This window comes from Melanaphis sacchari, unplaced genomic scaffold, assembly GCF_002803265.2.
Source record: "Melanaphis sacchari strain LSU unplaced genomic scaffold, SCAv2.0 Contig1_pilon_pilon, whole genome shotgun sequence".
Lineage (NCBI taxonomy): Eukaryota > Metazoa > Arthropoda > Insecta > Hemiptera > Aphididae > Melanaphis > Melanaphis sacchari.
This window is the reverse complement of record NW_020270976.1, coordinates 1,076,297-1,091,212: the sequence shown is the minus strand read 5'-3', so window position 1 is coordinate 1,091,212 and position 14,916 is coordinate 1,076,297. Positions and strand designations below refer to the sequence as shown.

Below are 14,916 nucleotides of genomic sequence, written 5' to 3'. Positions count from 1 at the left end.
AGGAAGGGTGTGCGCGCCGGAAGGTCGACGGGCGGGTGGTCGGGGGAGGTCGCGTGTGGCTTCGGCGGCGGAGCTCGCGGGCCACGGTGGTTTAGCTGCAGCGTCGTCGTTGGAGGTGGTCGCCGTCGGTCGGGGACGGCGGCGCGCGGTACGTAATGACGAGATGGGTGTTTGCGCGTGTGTGAGTGTACGAGTGTGACCGACTGCGGGACATTGATACACACAGTCGTCGGCGGCGGTGGTGGCCGGGTCGCGACTATAGAGTCATGGGGTTGACGGTGGGGATGACGGGGAGGACGGAGCGCGGGGGGGGGGGGGGGGCCCGATCGGTGTACGAAAACGAAGAAGAATCGGTGGAAAAACAACACACGGGCAGCGCCGGTCGCACGCACGCACGCCGCCGCGCGCGCACACCGACACAAACCCGCGCGCACACACACGACGGTCTCGCGCATTAATAAGCGTATAATACACACGCACACACACGCAAACTCGCGCGCGACGCGCCATATTGAATCCGACGTCCGTATATGTGTGTGTGTGTGTGTGCGCGCGTTAATTTTCGCGTATCCGGCCATTACCGGATTACCCGAGCTCGACGAGTGTGTGTGTGTGTGTGTGGTGCGCGCGCGTGTGTGTGAAGTGCTACGACTCCGGCCAAGAGCAAAATTTTTTTTACTCGAATCGTGGAAATTGATCTCGCCCGATCGGCCGGCTATTCCGTCGTCGTGAGACACCGCCGCTACCGTCGTCGTACGCTGTTGCTGCCGCTGCCGCCGTCCCACGCTGCCCGCACGGCAAGTGCCTACGCCGCGAGCGTCGTTTGTTCGAACGGCGGCGATCGACACCCGCTGTCGTCTCGCGTCACGTATTTACGCCAAACGTCGGCGGCAAGAATATTGCGATTCGCGATATCGCGCGTCCGCTCAGAGGGACCCGTCCGTCGCCCGATCCCTCGTCCCGTCGGCCGGGACGCCGTCGTCGTCGTCGTCGTCCGGATGACCGTAGGTTTTCCGACTTGGTCGCGGTCCGCGCGTCTCTCGCGATCCGTTGCTGTTGCTGTCGCTGTTGCTCGTGCCGCGGTCGCGCCACAACGGCGCGATGGCCGATGACGACCGCCGGGCCGCCGCCGCTACTGCAACAATAATAACAAGTACGTTGTCGACGATGCCGCTGCCGCTGTTATCAATCCGTCGTTACAGTGTTGTTGCGATGTCGGAATCACACTTTGTCGTGTAGCCGTCGCTGTCGCCGGACACAACGACCGAAAAACGTATTACGGATAATATTGTAATTATTATAATATCGTCGTCGTCGTCTTTTGTTACCGTCGTCATCAACTCCGCCGCCGCCGCCGCCGCTGCCGTCGATCGACGACTTACTGCGTAAGTATCTATGTCGTTATTATTATTGTTGTTGTTGTTGTTGTTATTGTTATTGTTATTATTATTATTTATTATTATTATTATTATTATAACTTAGTGCTTATTGCTTGGTATTGTTATTGTTATTGTTTTTGTTGTACTCAAGCAAAAACCGATTTCGTTCGATATTTTTATTACGTTTTTGTCAATATTTATTATTCGTCCGTCCGTCCGTGTGTATGTAAATTTGTGTGTGTGTGTGTGCGTGCGTGCGTGCGTGTGTGTGTTTGTGGTAAAAAAACTTGACGGCGAAAAGTCTTGTACCTGCGTCATGGCCGCCGCCGCGTTTGTCGTTTTCCCGTCACCTTGACACGAATACACTATGTACATTACATGTTTTGCCCGAACGATGGACCTGTCACCGAATAATTTCGACTGCAATCGTGTCGTGTGATAATGATAATAATATAATTTACGAGCTCGTTCGTGGACCGAAAGTTTTCTCCTTCTGGGTTTGTTCGCACTTGTTTAACTGGCCGACTAGCCGTTTTGTCCCGACCACACGTCTATGCCAATCATAATCTCCTCTCGGCCGTTGTCCATATGGTATGTCGCCATCTATTTTAGTTATGAAACGGTCAAAAACTTAAAATCTCCTCTTGACTGAGTACTTAAAGATCAGACCGTTAAGATATTGGTCTCTACGTCGACCTATGTCACACAGACAAGAACAACTCTTTAAATTGATTTCATCCGATACATTTCATGGTCGTTTCAAGCATTATATTGAAAGTTATCAGTCCATAACTCTATTTGGTTAGAGATAACTACTTCCAACGCTGAATCTACACTTGTAAACCGTAATATTAACAAACAAATCTTGGCGATAGTTAACTGATTGCCTTTATAGAAGCTGATGAATAATTAGTATGTAAATTAATCATAATTTGAAATTGTTTTGACTAATACCTATAGGTAATAAAAATGAAAATACTTACACTTTTCTTTATTTAAAAGTAATCTTGATTCTATATTTTTCTTTATTCATAGTTATGAAGTTAAAATACTAAAAATTCAATCAAGGTTCTTTTAATTGTTATACATCTTGAAGACCCATTGTGATCTTTAGTTTCTTATCAGAAGTATAACTTAAAAGCTCTGCTATCAATCTATGTTGCTGTGGTCAGCAAGGTACTTGCTTGATTCAATTACTTAACTTCCTGGTGTATTTTATTGTTTACATTCAGTTTCTTCTATTTTGTATGCCCATCTGCCAATTAACTCATACCTATCCATTATAATTATTTAGTTAAAATTATTATTTGTTTTATATTTTTTCTAATCATTGTCTTGTATACTTATGTGTATATTATTTCAATTTCATTTTTATTGTTCATTATTTACATTAGTTTGTTAAATGTGCCTACCTACATGGACTTACAATTTTTCTTTTCTTCTCATATACAAAGTTTAGCAATTAATACTAGGTACATACTTGATTCATTTTCAAATTCTATAAATAATTATAGAATATTACGATATTTATTTTTTATTCAATAAAAGTTAAGATGGTAGATAGGAATTATTTTGTATTTGTGAAAATATGTGCTAGATATGAATAAAAGATAATAGTTTTGGTATCTAAATTCCTAATGTTTGTTTGTCCAATTTAGTTAATTAGATATTAATTATTGTTTTGATAAATACATACATACATACATAAATGGTGTTAGGTAAATCTGTATACCTATTTTTAACTAATATTTTATTACAAGTAAATTTACTATTGTCACATGTTTTTAGTTTTAAAAAATAAAACTATCTACAGCTGTGCATGCATTTCACATAACATATATTATATGTAACTCATTTGGAAAATAGTTAACCTTTAGGTTAAACTGTTATAAAACATTTTATAAATGAAATTTCATAAGATTTTAAATTATTTTTACAATAATAACTAGTTGCCTTTCATTTTTAAGCTGACTTAGTATTTTATATGTACTCTGTAAACTTAATTTTTCTTTAGACACAGCAGACATTTACTTAACAGCAAAATACCTAATTGAGTTGGTCTTTTTATGTTTGAGTTTTTGTTTAGATGTTTTTAACAGTTATAACTTGTCACACTTTCTGAAAAAGGGTTGTTGTTTATTGATGGACAAATATAGTTTAACTGTGGCTCTTATTTAATTAATAAAAATTGTGGAGTATATATCTTATACATATATGTCGGTACAAAATATTGCTATTAGTTCGTAAATATACTTAAAATAAAAACAATTTTTAATTGCTGGTGTATAAAACCACATTACCCACTTCTTTTGTATATGCTATTTTTTTTTTATTTTTTTATTTAATACTTATTGTCTAGATCACAAGCCGAACAAAATAATTATTATTTTTCATGGACCTATAAACATAATACAATTATTATTATGTGCATTCATTAATAGGTACTGTCTAACTCATAATTTGAAATAAAACAATCTAAAAAATGGTATAAACATACATATTATGTATGAAGGTAGATAAACCTACTTATTATTAGTTCTATAATACTGTGGATTAATTAACAGAATTTCCCAAAGAGAGAATTTAATTTTTAGTTTAAAATTAAAATAAAGTATGTAATTAACTATAGAAGTAGGTACCTACTTATTTTAAGAAATTATTGATTCATTAAATATTATGTTAGGTATGTATATTATATAAAATAGTTTCAGATTAACAACTCATAATAAAAAATTAGGTACTTAATCAGTATTATAGTCAACTATTGAATCAATTCAATGTACATAATTTATATTTATTCATTATAAATTAATGCAATTTATAACTAAGAAAGACCCAGACTAATAAATTTAATTTTTTTATTAAATGTTTCAGATAATGGCATCTCAAATGGAAATTGACGATGATGTCGTCGATTTAAGTATATCAAGGTAATTAAAAAAAAAACATATTTTATATTTTTTCAACTAATTATATTTAGATAATATGTATGGTAAATACTTTATAATTAAAGAGGATATTAAAAATAAAAAAAAAGCATTAACTTAGGTACCTATATAAACACTCATTTTTTTTTAAATTCTTTTTTTGTTATAGAAATCAAAATTGAATTTATTATTTTCTTAGTCCATTTTTTATATATTTAGTTTTCTAATTACATATTTATTATAATTTAATAAATATATATAACATAAGATATTGCATAAATAAATTAGAGTTTTTAAAAGTTAATTTTTATTTGACTGCAAAATTTAATTCAGGAAAATATGATGTATGAACATTCTTTATTTCTAATATTATATTAAATAATGCATTAATATTAATAGTACAGTATATATTTAAATAGGTACATTTTTACATATAACTTTCAATTAAAAAATAAAATTCAACAACTACTTTAAACTTTTATCTATATTACCTATTTTTATTTTTCATGTTTAGTAGTCGTACGAATCAATCATTAAGAGATGAACCACTTTCTTTAAAATGTAATCAACCAGATGAAGCTCATATCCATATGAATGGGCATTTGGTTAATGGCTTCAATACAATTGGCAATGATTCATCAGAGGAAAGTGATGATGATATGCCACTTGAACTTCCACCATCCCCTAAGGTATAACATTTTTGTAGAATTATTTAATTTTATTTTACTAATAAATTAATTTATAACTATTTATAGGATATGACACCACCTGAAGAGGTGAGTGAAAGAGAAAAACTTGTCAGAGTTTTGAAGGAGAATCTTCGAACAGAAGAAATGACTTTGGTGTTGTTGAAAAAATTGCAACAATCTCAACAAATTAACCAAATTGCTCAGAGCGTTACTATCACGCCTCAAGCAGCTCATACTAAAGATCATTCTAATTTGTTGTCATCCCAATTGCCGACGGGGAAGTCAGCTCAACCACCAATGCCTCATGTACCTCATCATGCAAAACCACCACCGCCCCCATTAAATCGCTTGGTAAATTTAAACATATTTAATGTTGTATTTACATTGTTTTCAACCAACAATTATTTTATAGCCATCATCGTCAAGATCTAATGCCCATCAATCTCACCAGTCTATGTCTTCAAATCCCTTAATGGGTTCAAGTAGATTACCTCCTTCTAATGGACTGCAAAATTTGCAGAGGTCATCCAATGGTGGTCGATCATCACATTCTGCACATTCAACACATTCATCACCTTCAATTACACTTGAACGAGTAATAAAAGATCACCATTCCTCTAATACTTCTCATTCGGTATTAATGCATTATTTGAAATAAAATATTATTTATTTGATTCTCTTTTTTGTATATTTAATAATTTTTAATTATTTCTAGGAACGTTTGAGAAATGATGATGGTCAAACACCTGCTCAGAGACAAGCTGCTGCTAAATTGGCGCTTAGAAAACAATTAGAGAAAACGCTATTACAAGTAATTAATTTAGTTTTATATTTAATTTTATCTTTCAGATTTTTAATACATATCTTACTGAAACGTCAATATTTAGATTCCACCACCAAAACCTCCACCACCTGAAATGCATTTTATTCCAAATCCATCAAATACAGAATTTATTTATTTACTGGGATTGGAACATGTTGTTGACTTCATAACAAATGGTGAAATGATCGAAGCTAGTATACCTAAAGAACCATATAAATGTTCTCAGTGTGATTCAAACTTTACACCAGTTTGGAAATTGGAAAAACCATCCAGAAGTATGTGTCTTATTAAATGTAAAATATATATTTAAAAAAAAAAAATATTAAAATTGTTGCTTTTTACATTTACAGATAAAGAATCTAAAATAATATGTGAATTGTGCGTCACCAGCAATGTAAAGAAATCTCTTAAAGCGGAACATACAAATCGACTGAAGACTGCATTTGTGAAAGCTCTTCAACAGGAGCAAGAAATAGAACAAAGGTTGGCTCAAGCATCGCCACCATCTTCTGTTTCCCCAGCGCCAGTTCATCCAATTCATATAAATCCACCAATGCCGTCCGTGCCCAAGCCAGCTCCTGCACCAAAACGTAACCCTACACCTCCACAACCGCACAAGATGCATCCTTCGGATCCGACTGGCGGTAAATTTAATGCAGCTGCAGCTCACCTTGCTCTCCAACAACAAATGCTCAGAGGGTTATCACCTCATCCAGCTGCTGCCATGTTGCAGTTTGCACCACTTCTGTATCCATACCAATTAGCCATGGCACAAGCTAGTGGAAAGAATTCGGCTGCTGCGGTAGCCGCAAACCTTGCCGAACTACAAAGACAGGCAGTTGATTTGCAACGACAGTATTTAATGGAGATGATGCCCCAACAAGGCCAATCACGGTCTGCATCACAAACACCCACGTCTGCACACAATTGGAAATCATGATTCCCTATGATTTATGTATACTAAAATATACGTTCTATTGGTTTTCCAGTGGCGTGTAACTATCAACATTATTATTATATATAATTGCACCTGAGATGTCTGTGCAGATGTTTTTTACTTGCACACTTGACGTGTTGCATGTTTACTTGGCAGATCTTTATAGCTATTAAGATTGCCAGTTATCAATCAATGCATTCCAACACGTTAGCATACATACTATGTGGATTATTTAGCTGTTGTGCCGTATCAACATCATCGTTATATTAAGACTAGTAAAATGCATAGCATATAAATGACACAATATGTGTAGTTGCTGCTTTCTACAGTCAATGCGTTGTGTATGATATTATATCCAAGAAAAGGATATTATGAATAAAAAAACAATAATATACTGACAAGTCTGTACATGTACACTTAATTAATTCATCATTACTACTCAGTCATTGTGCCGGACTCAACTTTATTATTTTTTATTTTATATTTTAACTTACAATTATTATTAGTTATTATTATTATTATTATTATTATTATTACGTTTTGGAGAAAACATTTGTAACAATACGTTTGTGTTTGTACAAATTTTGTACAAAATCATCTTGTATCAAACCTATTGTTTATATTGTTCAATTATTTTGTAAATAATCCAAGTATAAAATTAACCATTTGAAATCTATGAAAATTTAAAAATTGTATAAACAAGAGCCATGTTATTAATGTGTCTGATCCAATATTTTTATTGGTTTCATAATATTTTATTTGGTAATTTTTTGTTTATGTATGGAACCATGTCTTTTTTTATGAATGTATGTATGAATAATGTCTGAATGTATTTTTACTCATATAATAAAACCGTTGTACGTTTTTTTTTTTTTAGTCAAATTATGTTCCCATTTTGTTTTTACCTGGATCTTGTAAACTTGTAAATAATAAGCCGATGGAATATTAGTTGTGCAAATTAATTTTTTTAAATAAATAAAATATTTACATCTTATATTTTAAATGTGTGTTATATTCTAATGCATAAATTGTGTTATCTTGTGTTTCAATTAATTTTTTGATTTTTATGTATTGTAATTATTTTTCTTATCCGTTTAAATGTTCAGTCAATTACTGTGGTTTTGAATGACATCTGTTTCTATACTGATATTCAGCAGCTCAAGTCTTAGAAACTGTACCTGCTCGTCAGTCGTTACTAGTAGAAGAATTTTAATTTCACTATTTCAGTAGGTACCTGTATCAGCATTTTTAAAACATTGCTTAACATTTTCCACTCATGAACACATATAATGATGGTCATAGATACTTGTTATTGAAAAAAATAGTTTGCATAATGCCCCATGTACAGTGAAACAGCGACGTGAAAGAATTTCTGTGAAACAAATCATTATTGTTTAACAGTTAAAATGTGATGATGAAATATGGAGAAAGTGGTGGATATCTATTAAACTATTTTTTTAGATACCTAGGTATATTAAACAATTTAGGTTCCTACAATATTTAATAATTTATTAGAATCAAGATGATTATTTATACTAATTTATTGGGTTACAACTTACAGTTATTAAATAATTTCATCAATACAACTATCAATATCGATCCGAATTCAATTTAATATTATTAGGGTTAAGATTTATATGCATTAACATGTTTTGTTTTGCAACCTCTCATTTCTACTTTTGTTTATTGTGTCAAAAAATCACGTAACGTTGGAAAAAATGGTTATTTCGCATATTTCAACTATTTACACTTAAAATGCACATTTTAAACGAATTTTTATCCTATGCCGCCCCTGACCTAAAGTATAAATTAATAAGTATAGGTACTGTAAAATATACTTTATATCTGTGTTAACAACACTGAAAATATGATGTAGAACATATACTCATGTCCATATGAAGTTTTGTAACTGAGTACTTAGAATTGAGATTGATTTCTTGAAGAACGAAAAGGAACTCTATAGGGTATAGCGGTGAGGAGTTCGGGAACGTCCAAGGAACCATTAAAAATTTTAAGTCTGTTACATTAAAACAAGAAGAAGAATATTTAGGAATATTTAGAGCCTGTTTAGTATTGGAATAACCGCGAGGTTAATGATGAATATTCATTTTCAAAACAATAAATCTTAAACATTTATTTTCGATAATATTTAATAAAAATTTACGATTCGTAAACTTAGATAAGCTTAAAAATAATCCTACTATCGGCGTGCGTAAAAGTGATAAACATATTAGAGTAGGTATACTGAGTACACACCAATAAAGAGAAAAGTAGGGGTAGATTGTTAAAATTAAAAAGGGGGAAGAATTGATGACCGTTCAGCTGTACAGTGTAGTCGAGTATATCTACCACATTCTGTGTATCTACTTCGGTATTAAATAAACGTTCAAGATGATACGTAAATTTATAAATTATAATGAATGTGTTAGATTCGAATTTATTGTATAGATACGATGTAAAAATGCTTGAAGTGAAAACAGTTTAATATTTTAGTAACCAAATTTACCAATTTTAATAAATGTTTATTAATATATTTTTTTAAGTTTTACCCGGTTATTTTAAATAAGTACCTAATCGCCATTGGATCATTACTATTTTCCCTGCATTAAAATTGATATACTTACTATAGTTTATACGTTTAATAAGCTATTTGATGAAATATTTTTATGACGCCAGTAATAACACAGCAGACTGCAATAGTGCAATGTCATACTTCATACAGATCATATAAGAAGACTAATAATGAAATAGTTTATGACTATAAATATTAACAATAATGATTATTTAACATACCTACTTTAGTACATATGGAATAAATATTATAATAATGAGATTTTATTTTGTATTCCCAACAGACATTTGTCTGTTGGATAATAGTCAACATGCAAACTTTATGCTTTAACTTTAAATTAAATTTATTATGCATTAAGTGATTCCAATGTTATCAGTCATTTATTTGTGAACAATTGATGAGAACCTATTGGTTCTGGACTATGGTTGGGTACTTGGGTCAATCAATAATGATAATTTTTTTTTCTACTCGTCTGATCCCTGCAGTCATGTTTTCACTTTTTAATTATTATACTTTTTTTTTTAATATTTAGTAATTTTTTAATTTAACTACATTTTATAATGTTATTAAATGATTTTGTATGTTTTAAATAAAATACTATTTAATACAATATCAAGAAGTTCTAAAAAAATACTTATATTTCATCATTTAATAATTCTATTATATAGGTAATACTATTGTCCTTGGAAATGTTTAATATTCTACAAATCATAAACAAATTAAATTGACAAGGATCACGAGTGCATATTATGTGAGGATCACGTGTCGATAAATAGATTTATTTGATTATCGCGAGTGGTAGAGTATATTCGCCTATAATTTTGTACAGGTGTAATATTTACATAGATTATACAATTATATATAACCCTGTACCTATGTACCTTCATATTATATTTATTAAAAACCTAAAACCATATATATACTAATGTAAGTATTTGTTTTCAATATAATATATACATATAATGTATCATAAATATTAGAAACATTATCTATACTATATTATATTTGTTAATGTATTAATGAATATTTTTCAATAACTTTTGATGAATTCAAAAATATCGAAACGTAAATATTGTTATGGTATTACCTATATGTATTAATGTATCGAGCCTTGTACTAAATAAGTCCTAAGTCAATTGTTGAGTGTAGGATTTTATATCTGTTCGATATACCTACTTTGTAATTCTGTTATAAATCATAAATTATGGCGGATTTGTTTTTATTTACACTTTTTAATTGGAATAAGGTTTAACGATAAAATTATACACCTATTGGCTATTTGTTTAGTAATTATTAAATTATATCATAGGTAATCTCTTGAAAATTGAAATATTTTGCTTTAAAGTTACATATTAATTATGGAGTGAAGGTATATTATATTATTATTGTCATGATTTAAGATAATAGATTACCTAATAGAGTATCCTCCTTAAAATCCTAAATCCTAATATATAACACCGATTACGGACGGTAAAATCATACCTAGCGAGCAAGCGACATTAATCATTAACGTAATTAAATATTTTGTATCATGTCTTTTTGTAACACAACAAAATCAGTTCAACGGTATGTTAATTGAGCATTTGTCAATCAAATTGATTTCTTTAATTATTATCTCTGACATATAATGGGATATTAAATCATCCACTAATTTAAATAAATGTTTAAAACACGAATAGAAAAAATATTAAAGCTTAAAGTTAAACAAACCTCTAACGTGGTCGCTTAAGATGTATAGTAGTTAGTTAATAAACAACGAATCTCTTTTCTCATTAAAATAGTTATGCTCTTACAAAATCGTACTTACTTATCTATTATCTATCTTTAACTTCATAATAAATATTATCTACGTATTTATAAGTATATACATTTAAAGTAAACTTAAATATTTTCTAACAAACCTCAACGCAGATATTATGTGTTGGAAAAATGTATAGAATGGCGACTTCTTTCAGCCTTAGCTATCGAAAAATAGTTTCATAAAAAAAAAAAAGGGATATACAAAAATATTTTGTATTATAATATACAAACATACAATTTAAGTTTTCTTATGTGTTATTTACAAACGTGAGACTTTCTATTTAAAATAATGCCAAGTTTTTCCCCTGCGGATTTTGATTATTTTGAGGGATAATAAATTGATTGGTTTGTAATTAGGCACATAATATTTATCGGATACCGTCACCGGCGTCATCAATACTCAAAGAATAAAATTAAAATAAGATTTTCAGATTTTTATATCATAATCATAATAATAGTTTAATACGGTAAATAAAATAAATATGTATTTTAGTCTTTAGATTATAAAATATACACACCTAGAGCGCTAGTTGTAATCCTTTCTGTGCTGAACAGCTGATTTTTGATGATAAAAGGTGTGTTTCTGGTTTCACTCTGTAGATGACTGATGACGAATTAAAAGGAAAATATTATATAATAAATAATACTGTGCATGTGCTAAATCATACTGGTTAATTATTTTAACAGCTTAAAGCTTAAAGTAATAATAAGTATAAACACTCGTTATTTCGGAAAGTATTGACGTCTTACACAATTCATATTTTTTTACATAATTTGAAGCCACATTATCAAACAACATTTTTAAATATAAATTAGTAATTACCTATAACACATACAGCGGTAGCCGGTAGTATGTTATTGCCATTAGCTGGTTGTTTTGACAAAATAGTAAAATAGTAAAACCCATCAAGGTCGTAACCGCGGTCCTTGTTCAGAATAGCATCCCTGAAACGGTATTACACTGCACTCATATTTCTGTGTGATAAATGTTACATGGGTTAAGGTATACCATACACGACACCAATAAATCACTCATGTAATTATAGATAACTACTGTTGTAGGTAGTACCTTAGACGTAGGCTTTATGTACAAAACGCTAATCTTAATACCCTCACAAAAGCATTATGATCAGTGTAATCCCGATTACCGGCTTAACCGGACAAAAAAGTAAGATCTATATTAAACAATGGCTGTCTACGTCGCCACGGAGTCCTTATCCCGAATTTGTTTACTGATAGTTGCTTGTATTGTGTCTGATATATTAGTGTATCTGAAAAGACGTCGAGTACTACACATTATTATTCATTTTATTACTCGTAACGGGTATCTATCTATTAGGTATAAACACAATAATCCTTATCTTTGTCGCAATAATGATAACGTCTTTAATCGTTTTTATTTGTAAACAACATTTTTAAGTACACATTGTATGAATTTAATATTTTATAACCACTGCAGCTCGTGAACGTACGCTAAATATTACACGTACGTAAAAATACGTAATTAACAGGTAAGTCGAAGGCGCAACACCTATACTGAAATCCGCGTAGTTGTAAATCTCATTTATTTTTATTAAATTATGTTTTCCACATAATAAATAAATAAATGTAATCGTACCAAAATAATTTTTTTTCGTATTCATTTTCACAATCTATTTATATTTAAACAGGTAGGTTATATCAGAAATACTTGGATTAAATAGGTACATTAACGTTTTCCATAAGCTATAGGTTAAATTGGTTAAAATATATTAATAACGGATATTACGTTATTTTTATTATGCTATCGTTAAATAAAAAATATCGTCTATTTTTAGCAGGACGGTCATGGTAAAGAAATGGGATTTATAGGAATACCCGAATGGCGAATACATTGAACACCGTCGATTACGAATATACAATGATTGAAACATAATTACCAGCCACAATAGAAACTAGGTGTAAAGATATATAGCTAATAGTTATTAGTTTATAAAACTGTTTTTGATGATAAAACATGTACTTATTATTACTCATTAGCCAAACAAACTTTATTTATGTTGTTTTTTTACGAAAACAATACATCTAATACAAGTCTTGTTTGGATTACCTTAATCCGGGCTTAATAGTGACATTTGGAATGGACAGTGGTCAACTTGACTCAAGCCCTAAGCCTTTTATCATCCATTAGGTGGGATAGATATTTTCAAAAGAATTTAATTCAGAATTGACTATCTGGTCGGTGGCGTTGGACGTCTTTAACACGTTAAATCGTTAGGTAATATTATAAATATATAACCTATATTACAACATAAGTACACATTTATAAAGAAATTATTTTAAAGGTAATTAGTAACCATTAATAATACTGAAAGTTTTAATGCTTAAAAAAATTGTTTACAAAACGTTAATACTGTACAAAAAAATAAGTGTACCTATTTAATATTAATATTATATTAACATTAATAACCATTACTATTACCAATTACTATGGCTTTACGAAGGTAGACATTAACAACATGCACCATGCAACTAACTAGTACACTGTTCCATGCTGACTGTGTTAAGAAAGAGAGCACAGAAGATAAATTTTAAAAATAAATCATTTGCGTCATTACGTTATTTAATTGATTTTTGTTAATTTTAAATGTTCGTATATTCTTTTATAAATACGATAATACATTAAACGGCGGTATGGTATTCATTATCTAAAATTATTTTAAATATAATACAGGGCATCATAGATAGGCAATCAAACGTACACGATCATCATTAGTCCATTTTTTTGGTGTACGAGATGTACCACAATAATCTTTCGTGAGATTTCAGAACATTTTCACAATGATGTTAAAATCACCGGAATTGATTAAAGAAAATGAGTATATTGAAATATATGAATTATAGTTGTACTCGTAACCTTAGCCCTTAATAATAATGATCAATAAAATATTTGCACATCGTATGGTAAAAAAAAAATCAATCTTTAATAGTGTAAGAATGAAAACTGTTTTCGAGTGCCAAGTTATCACTTATTATCGTCCATGGTTAGGGTGCGATTAGGTTTAGGCTTAGTTGTACTTCACTATTCACGAACAAAGTTAATTGAAGTAAGAATATCATTAACGCTTTGATGGAGCGAATTTTACTTGGTTTAATTTGTCTTGGTAAAATTTGTATGGTATAAGACCATTTCTTGATAGTGTTTTGTAACTTTGATGAAGTGGACTCCAAGTTGAATTTTTATTTAAAATTAATCATTGTCTTATTTTTAAGCTTATAATAAAAGATAATATAGATTTTATTTCTTTTAAAATAATGTATGCAAAAAAAAATAAATAAAAATTAATATCAAGTAATACGACTGGGGAATAGTATAATTAATTGGAGAAAAAATGTACTTAACGTAACTAGAAAATCAATTAACTGGTTAATAATTGTTTATATAACTACTACATATTGAACTTACTAAGTTAGAAGTTACTTTAAAAAAAGTAACTAGTTACATATAGCTTGATTAAAAGTAACTTATAGTTTTACATTTTTAATTCAATAATGCCAAGTGCCCAAGTCGTATTAGTAGTTATTATGTACTTATAATTTACGATATATACGGCGTAGCGTATAAATCACTACTCGTTTTAATCTAAACTTAAGTTTTTATTTTAACCCAAAGTATACTCATCACTTTTAAAACCAATTAATCATCAACAGTGACGAGTCTCATGCCATTCGGAGTAGTATTAGTCTGTGCAAATACCTTAGTAGAATTTTATTTTCTCTTCGCGTGTCACAAGACATTGCTCTTGAAAA

The 14,916-nt window shown here is 31.1% G+C and overlaps 1 protein-coding gene and 1 long non-coding RNA gene across 2 annotated transcripts; one reads left to right on the top strand and one right to left on the bottom strand.

Moving 5' to 3' along the window:
• Positions 1-424: 424 nt before the first annotated feature.
• On the top strand, positions 425-7,409 carry LOC112593130 (transcriptional repressor p66-beta). Its single transcript, XM_025337432.1, has 8 exons — positions 425-1,385; positions 4,254-4,309; positions 4,821-4,995; positions 5,062-5,346; positions 5,408-5,629; positions 5,711-5,806; positions 5,883-6,093; positions 6,169-7,409. The coding sequence occupies exons 2-8, from the start codon at positions 4,257-4,259 to the stop codon at positions 6,756-6,758; spliced, it is 1,632 nt and encodes a 543-aa protein (XP_025193217.1). The 5' UTR covers positions 425-1,385; positions 4,254-4,256; the 3' UTR covers positions 6,759-7,409.
• A 208-nt stretch (positions 7,410-7,617) lies between these two features.
• On the bottom strand, positions 7,618-12,121 carry LOC112593129. The gene is made up of 2 exons (XR_003114581.1): positions 11,646-12,121; positions 7,618-8,127 (listed from the first exon to the last, which is right to left on the bottom strand). It is a non-coding gene; the product is annotated as an uncharacterized LOC112593129 (long non-coding RNA).
• Between the last annotated feature and the right edge of the window lie 2,795 nt (positions 12,122-14,916).

What these genes read in the sequence shown, in the direction of transcription:
- LOC112593130 (XM_025337432.1), top strand. Translation starts at nt 4,257, where the DNA reads ATGGCATCTCAAATGGAAATTGACGATGATGTCGTCGATTTAAGTATA. An exon ending in GTCGATTTAAGTATATCAAG is followed by an intron (nt 4,310 to 4,820) that starts GTAATTAAAAAA and finishes TTTCATGTTTAG; the next exon opens with TAGTCGTACGAATCAATCAT. An exon ending in CCTCTAATACTTCTCATTCG is followed by an intron (nt 5,630 to 5,710) that starts GTATTAATGCAT and finishes AATTATTTCTAG; the next exon opens with GAACGTTTGAGAAATGATGA.